The 8659-nt window shown below is 40.3% G+C and overlaps 1 protein-coding gene across 1 annotated transcript; it reads right to left on the bottom strand.

The window, feature by feature from the left end:
- Nucleotides 1–6398: 6398 nt before the first annotated feature.
- LOC119420689 (tripartite motif-containing protein 16-like) lies at nucleotides 6399–8108 on the bottom strand. The gene has a single exon (XM_037688117.1). It carries the CDS (start codon nucleotides 8049–8051, stop codon nucleotides 6399–6401), a length of 1653 nt encoding a protein of 550 aa, XP_037544045.1. The 5' UTR covers nucleotides 8052–8108.
- Between the last annotated feature and the right edge of the window lie 551 nt (nucleotides 8109–8659).

Genomic DNA, 8659 nt, shown 5'->3' with positions numbered 1-8659 from the left:
GGACTTTTTTAGTTTTATGTTAGACATTCGAATCACTTTAATATCCACTTTAAAGCTAGAATTAAAAACAAAAAATAAATATATTTTGTGTTAGCAGGATTTAATTCTAACTTTAAAATTTATCCAACATTCATAAAACTTACCTCATGTTGCTTTTTGGACATGCGTGATTATATTTGTACAAATTGTACTTGCCTATAGAGAGGAGATTATTACAGCCTCATATAAAATCAATATATCGGGACAGTATCGATATCAAGATTTGGTTATCAGGATCGGAAGTTTAAAAATGTGGATCGGTGCATCTCTGTTACGCGTCATCGCTGACAATCTGGAAATGTGGGCCAGTGTTGTGCCAAAAATCAATAGGCTGCCAAATGGCGGCCACTGGAGGACTTTAACAAGAATTTAACAAGATAACCACCTAAAAACAATTATTTGTTTGCTCAACTTTATAGTAAAGGTGTGTCTCAGTTGAACTTTTACTTAATAAGTGCACTTCAACGGTCAAATCAGCTGCATTTCGCCGGGGCGGTGCAGAGAAATGAATCTGATTCGGTTGGTGCAGGCGAGCTGAATGAAGGTGGGAGGCTACAAGCCGACTGTGTCATTAATAGCCACTTTTACATTTTTTACTTGACAGGACATGTCATCCTACTGGACTGCCATCTAGTGGATGAAAATGGTAGTGCTCACATTTTTTCAGTCAGAATGAATGAAAACGGTCATATCTCAGCCAAAAATTGGTTTATAAATATGGGGGGAAAATCCATCAATAAGTTGCTTCGGCGTATAAGTTGCATGGCATGTAAATTATGCAAAAAACTGAGACGTATACGCTGAAAAATACGGTCAATGTGTGGTTTTGTTTCTTGTATACAGATTTTTTTTAATTATTTTAGCTTTGCTTTAAAGTTTAATGCTTGTTTTGTGATTTGTACATCTGTGTGTTCGAATAAAGTTGAACCAAAGGCCGTATCTCTTCTTTAAACATATTTGAGGGAAATATTCCTGAGAGATCCAATAATTTTTTGTTTTTATGAATTTTCAGCTGAGTTAACTTTAATTAACAGATTATTCAATAGTCAAAGTGAAAACAGGATTTCATGATAAAGCTGGCACCATTTATTTTTTAAATCTTCACTGTTAAAAAAAATACTTTTTTTTTTATATGTACATAAAATGTTTTTAAAAATTGTTTCCACCCTCCGTCCCAGACCCGTCCACGTCCACCCCTGCCTGCCAGGGCTCGGCCTCCGGTGTTCCTGTGGGTCAGCAGCATGGAGGATCCTCCTTCGGTGACCAGTGGCGCTTGGAGCCCGCAGGAGCACACAGTATTAAAAAATATGAGGAAATAAATTATAATTTATAATACTGTACTGCACATCAAGCCAACTGTTTTTACACCAGATGGACCAAAGGCGTCCATCCTTCCGCCTGATTAAAAAAAAAGAGAAATAAACGCCACATCCAAACATCAATTTTGGTATTTTATCTTTTTATTAACAAGGTTTACTTCCAATATTTTTATTTTATTAATATTATTTATCTCCCTCAAAGGGGGATCATCTGGTCCAATTCCCACCCCAGGAATAATCTCAACAGCATTTTAAACCCAGTTTTAAAAGGTTTTGTCCCATAAGTCACAGAGCTACTGTACTTTCTAAGACTTGATGAGACAAAGTTAAAGTTCTGTCTCATACTTATTCGACTTTTCCATTATTTCCCTTTTTCTCAGTTAAACAAATTGTGCTTTATTGTAACTCTCGTCCAGCTGCACCTCCAGGACTTTTATACTGTTTATAAATGAAGCTCAGCTCTAACCTCTCTGACCACCTTGCAGCTGTCCAAGAAGGACATTATTACCCCTAGATGGCATCTTTTGCTCTGGTCTGTTCCCTTTTTTTAATTTTCTATTTTCTTTCTCCCTTCCTAATCTTGAGCAGGCCCCTTTTCCACCACTCCTATTCAGCCCTACTCAGATCAGCTCTTTACACCTGCACTTCTGGAGGCGTGTCCGGAGTCCAAAATCCTACTAATGACTTTTAATGAACTTTAGTTCACCAAGTGATAGTTCTGCCATGAGTTAAACTCAAAGCAGTCTGCTCCTCTGATAAATAATGTTAAATTATTATTTTTAAATATGAATGTTTCTGTTCAGTGCCCTGAGGTGACTTCTGTTGTGATTTGGTGCTATATGAACTGAATAGAATTAAATCTCTGATGAACCAGATTCTACAAAAACATCTATATTTAACATTTTTCTTCATCATTTGATGTATTTGCACTCATTGTGCCTGCTTTTGTTGTTTAATTTAAATATGTGATTTTGCTTCTTGTATAATACAGATTTTATTTTAGCTCTGATTTAAAGTTTAATTCTTGTTTTGCGATTTGTACAACTGTGCAGTGTGTCAATAAAGTTGAACCAAAGGCCGTATCTCTTCTTTAAACATGTTTGAGGGAAATATTCCTGAGAGATTCAATAATTTTGTCTTTTTATGATTTTTCAGCTGAGTTAACTTTAATTAACAGATTATTCAATAAAGTCAAAGTGAAAACAGGATTTCATGATAAAGCTGGCACTGTTTATTTATTTTTATTCTTCACTAATTTAAAAAAAACATTATTATTTATACATAAAATGTAAAAAAAAAAAAAAGTTTCCACGAGCTGAGCAGAGTTGGGGCTGAGTGATAGTGGTGGAAAACAACTCCCATTTTCACATGCACTCCGGCGCCATCTTCACAGACTCACACACAAGACTCCATGTTCATTTAAACACGATATCGATCAGTGTCAAGTTCCCACGTGACTTTTAATGATAGCTCCTGGCCACCTAACTCAACCAACCATAAATTCCCTCCGTGGATTTATTTGCATGCACATTTTCAAGCATTGAAAACAGGCTTACAAGATGTTGCATGTCGCTCCGGTCCAAGGTCTGCCCACGGAGAAGTTAGGAAAAGCTTAAATATCCATTATCAGACAGAGACGAGGTCAAGACGACCTCTGCACAGCTCATTTGTTGAAGGCGGTTATCAGACTCCTCTCTGAGTGGACAGAAAGACTCTTTTAAGTTCACATACATGACTCTATATTAATTTAACATTAAAACATCCATGACCTTTACATATCTTCCCCCATCAAGAATTTACACATTTCCTGTCAGCTTAATGGACGCTACAAATCCGGACAGCAGAAAATATTTTACTGACAAAGAAGGTGACAGCTTGAGGTTATTTAACAGAAAACTTTTTTTCCCTCCAATGTTCTTAAAATTGTAATGCTTTCTTCTGCAATAAATGGAAACTGTATTTATGGTGATTTAAAAAAAAAAAGGCATTTTTTATTCACAAGTTCTTGTTTAGGCAATTTTTGTGTAATTTAAAAGCCCTCAAGAGGCAGCCTAACATTCTAAATAAATTATTTTTGTGTATTTTGTGTAAAACAGCCGAACCTCGGCTGCTGGTTTATTCAGGTTTAGTTTGTATCTGATTGTCCTGCAGCATCAACTCATGTCAAGATCAGCTCTAACCCAACAAGTGAGCGGCTCCTCAACCAGCGGAAACAAATGTCTTCAAACAGTTACGTTGTTTTTAGAAGCAGAAACAAAATAAGAAAATAAATATTAGATGTATTTAAGTCAGAGAGAGATTTATTTGTCATACACACCACATGTGATACGTGAGGTGGGACGGAACTATGTACACAGGGTCCCAGTTATATCCAACACAAACACAAATTGTAAAGAAAAACATTAGTAAGATCCAAGTCATGAACTAAAAATATACTATATACTATACTTTTTTGGTTTGTTCGTTTTGTTTTTTCCACAGTAATTTTTCACAGTGGTTATTCTGGTTAGAAATTCATGAGTCTAACAGCCTCAGGGTAGAAGCTGTTCCTCAGCCCAGTGGTTCTGCACTCAATGCTCCCCCAGTATTCTGCCTGAGGGGAGCGGGGCAAAAAGTGTGTGTGCTGGGTGTGTGGGGCCCTTCATGATGCAGGTGGCCCTCTTCCTGCATCTGGAGGTGTAGATGTCTGTGATGGTGTTAACAGGAATGAATGCTTTCAGAATACCAGATCTCCCGCTGCTATGACCCTTCCTGGCATGCTTTGTGTCCCTCCGTGACATGTACTCTGTATGTCCACGGCAAATACAAATACAGTGGGGTGTAATACAGTGGATAATGTTAACACGAGTGTGTGAAAACATTTAGGACATTATAGTACAAGCTTCTCACTACTTATTTTATAATAATGTATAAATATAACATCTTATTTTTAATGTGGCAGCACGGTGGCGCAACTGGTAGAGCTGCTGCCTCTCAGTGAGCAGGTTCTTGGTTCAAACCCCGGTCCAGGGGCCTTTCTGGGTGGAGTTTGCATGTTCTCTCCGTACATGCGTGGGTTTTCTCCGGGTGCTCCGGTTTCCTCCCACAGACCAAAAACATGCATGTTAGGCGGATTGGTAACTCTAAATTGTCCCTAGGTGTGAGTGAGAGAGTGAATGGTTGTTTGTCTCGTTTGTCTCTATGTGGCCCTGTGATGGACTTGCGACCCGTCCAGGGTGTACCCAGCCCCTCGCACAGTGATTGCTGGACATGGGCACCAGCGACCCCCGTGACCTAAATTGGAATAAGCAGGTAAAGATAATGGATGGATGAATGGTCATTTTGCACATTTTTCTTAAAAAAGGTTCTATTTGTTGGCAATCTGCTACAACTTTTAATTATGTGCTACCTGCACATTTGTGACCTCTGCTCCTTGTTGCCTCACTGTTCCACCTCCTCCCTCTCATTCACACACATGTACTCTGTCTTACTACAGCTGACTTTCATTCCTCTTCTTTCAAGTGTATATCTCCACCTCTCTAAGTTCTCTTCCACCTGTTCCCTGTTCTCACCACAGATCATAATGTCATTCGCAAACATCATAGTCCATGCGGATCACTGCCTTACCTCATCTGTTAGCCAGTCCATCACCAGAGCAAACAATAAGGTGCTCAGAGCAGATCCTTGATGCACTCCCAACTCCACCTTGAAGCTATCTGTCACCTCTACAGCACATCTCACCACTGTCCTGCTGTCCTCGTGCATGTCCTGCACCAGTCTAACATGTCCTGCTGTCCTCATATTTTTTTTTACACAATAAAATGGAACATTTTGTTCTGTGTAACTATTTACCATCTTCTAACAGAGAAAGTGAAAAAGCAAATCACTGTCACGCACATTATTTTATCAAACGCTGGGAGAGCAATTGTCCAACAGATAAAAATAAAAATGTCAACGTGGATATTGGAGAAAAATGTTTTTATTTGATCTGAAGCATCATGTCATTAACACAATCATAAAAGTGTAATATTAACATACTCTTTTACTTTGAATATTTAATACTTAGAAAGGGCTGATTATCAAGTAGATCATAAAATGTGTCAGTTCGTCTCATGTTTTCTGATTAGTTACATTTTAATTTACATCTGTGACTAAATAACAATAGATCGCATCTGTCAATATAGTGAAAATGTATTTTCTGGTGTATAAGTCACTCCAGAGTATAAGTCACACCAGTAAAAAAAAAAAGCATCATGAAGAGGAAAAAACATATATATAAGTCACTTCGGCGTATAAATCCCATTTATTATGCATCACAGCTGACCCGTCGCATTTATTATGCACTTATTTAATGGTCAAAACAGCTTCATTTCGCCTGGGCGGTGCGGCGCCATCCATCCGTCCATCCATCCATCCATCCATCGCGGCCAGAGCTGCTAGCTCTCCCGTGTTCCTCCGCCTGCATCAACTGAGTGAAACGAGCGTGCACGGGAGGACTGGCTGTTGCAGTTTTTCGAAATTTAAAGCATCAGTCAAAAATTGCATTATGAATATGGAAAAAAAAAGTATATGTTGCTTCAGCATATAAGTCACAGGACTGACAAATCTATGCAAAAAAAACAGCAAAAAACTGTGACTTATACAACGGGAAAATACGATAAATGAAACGTGTAAAAAGAGAAAGTTTTGGAATTGCAGCTTCAACAAACATCAGTTCTTGTATCTTGATCTTTGAATGAATCTTTCTGAGTTAAAAACCCTGAACCAACGGGACAGTTTCACGTCAAAGATTACATTTTACATAAAACAAATTAAAAAAAAAGTCACCTGTTGTAGGACAAAAAAAAACTGCAAAATTTGATCAAAGTTCTTCACTATTGTCATTTTTCAGGTATAAGAAAATACATGTTTTGATTTTGCTCGTGCATCAACAACCTGAATAAATCAGAGCTCCACCTAAAACAGGTTATGGGACAATAATGTCCACAAAAACTGTTGGACACGTTGCTCTCTGAGTGGAGACAACACAAGAAACTTCCAGCAACAAGCAAGAACAGACAATTATTTTAGATTACAGATCTCAGCTGTGTCTCCAAAACTAAACCAGAGACATATTCCAGCATGCAGCGGTCGAGTAAAGGAGGTCTGGACTTTGTGCAGGAGCGTCATGGTCTTAGAGACGCTGTAGAAAGACAGAGTACCTGCTCTGTGGTCCAGGTACACTCCAACTCTGGACACAACACAAGCTGAGGCGGGAGTTCTGAAACCTCTGTGACAAAACTGATAATTGTTTCCGTAACAAACTAAAGCCCAGGATTGATCGTCGCATCCAAACGCACTCCCTGTTTTAACAACATCCTTGTACGCGACTGCTACCACACATCCTGTTCCTCTCCACTTCACCTCCCAGTAACAACGTCCAGTCAGACTCTCCTTACTCAGAATCTGAGGAGGCAAAATGAATCTCTCTGGATGATCAGGATAAAACTGATTTTGAAGCGTTAAGGTTACTTCCCTGTTCCCCTCAGATAACAGCTGACTGTTGGCTGTGTTTGGATCCAGAGTGAGCTCACATGAGTATCTGAAGAAGTCCGCTCTGCTCTTTGGTTCTGGTTCTGACAGTAAACCTTCAGCCCCTCTCAGTGAGATGTTTGTCCATGTGTCTCTCAGAATGTCCTGCAGTTTGTCTCTGAGCTCCTCCACAGCTGCTGTCACATCTTCAAAGTATCTCAGAGGACCATCATCGATGCTGGATGAGCGTGGAGACTCGAGTGCTGACACTGACTGGTAGTTGTGGATAAACTGGTTGTGGTCCTCTGTGTGTGAGAGCTGCTTCAGCTCTGCATCTTTCCTCTTCAGCTCAGAGATCTCCTGCTCCAGCTTCTCCTGAAGCTCCAAGACTCGACTCACTTCAGTTTCCTGCTGGGATCTGATCTGCTGCTTCACTTCAGAGATTCTTTTCTGGACGAGCCGGATGAGCTCACTGAAGATCTTCTCACTGTCCTCCACTGTTTTATCACCAGAGACGATGATGGCCTCCAGCTGCTGCTGAAGCTGCTTCACATCTTTCTCTCTGCTCTGGATTCTCTGCTGGATGTCCTCTCTCCTCACCTGGAGCTCCTTCTGCTTCCCTCTCCTTTCAGCTGCAGCTGAGACGATGTCGTGGCCTTTATGTTCATCCACCACGCAGACATTGCAGATGCTCTGCTGATCAGTGCGACAGAACATCTTCATCACCTCATAGTGACGAGAGCACATGTTCTCATGGAGCTTCTTGGAGGGCTTCACCAGCTGATGTTTCTTTAACTGAGTTACATCATAATGAGGCTGGACGTGTTCCTCACAGTAAGAGACCAAACACGTCAAACAGGACTTGATGGCTTTTAGTTTTCTTCCAGTGCAGACATCACAGGACACATCTTCAGTTCGAGCACAGCTGTGATCAGCAGGAGCAGCTTGGAGTCCACTCGTCTTCAGCTGCTCCACTAAAGCTGCTAGCATGACGTTTTTCTCCAGAACAGGCCTCGGTGTGAAGGTCTTCCTGCACTGAGGGCAGCTGTGGATCTTCTTCTGATCCTCTCCATCCCAGAAGTCTTCAATACACTTCATGCAGTAGCTGTGTCCACAGGAAGTAGTCACCGGATCCTTCAGTAGATCCAGACAGATGGAACAAGAGAAACTTTCTCTGTCCAGATGAACTCCTTTCTGCGCCATTTCACCTCTCAGCGTCTGTGGAAGTTTCACTTCCTGATCACTGAAACCAGTCTGAGCTCGTATCACAACATCTTCGTCATGTGTTTGCGCAGAGAATGAGGCGTGTCAGCACCTCCACTGATCCTTCAACTGTGGAGATGATGGGGAGGGAACGAGAAACTGTGAACAGAGTGATGCTGCTGTTTGAGAGCAGGATGGAGGAGGAGGAGGAGGAGGAGGAGGAGGAATCAGCAGAAACTTCAAGGTTGAGTTTCAATAAGAGAACAAAACTTTTCTTTCATCTTCATAAAGCAAATGCTTTCATTTCAAATATAATGAATTTAATGATTTAGCACCTTAAAACTTACTATCATATCCTTTGATGCCCAAAAAGAATTTGACTGAGTGTCCTGGAAATATCTATTTCAAATGTTGAATTGTTTTGGATTTGGTCCACACTTTGTTGGCTGGATTCAAACACTCTACTCATTTCCATCAGAACAGGGATGCAGACGGGTGCTCACTCTCACCCCTTCTGTTTGCTATTAGTACTGAACCATTTGCCCAACTCATTAATTCAATTCAGTTTATTTATAAAGCGCCAAGTCACAACAAATGTCATCTCAGGG

This window comes from Nematolebias whitei, chromosome 14 (genome assembly GCF_014905685.2).
Source record: "Nematolebias whitei isolate Nwh7 chromosome 14, NemWhi1, whole genome shotgun sequence".
NCBI classification, from domain to species: Eukaryota; Metazoa; Chordata; class Actinopteri; order Cyprinodontiformes; family Rivulidae; genus Nematolebias; species Nematolebias whitei.
This window is presented reverse-complemented; position numbering and strand designations above follow the sequence as displayed.

What these genes read in the sequence shown, in the direction of transcription:
- LOC119420689 (XM_037688117.1), bottom strand. Translation starts at nt 8,051, where the DNA reads ATGGCGCAGAAAGGAGTTCATCTGGACAGAGAAAGTTTCTCTTGTTCC.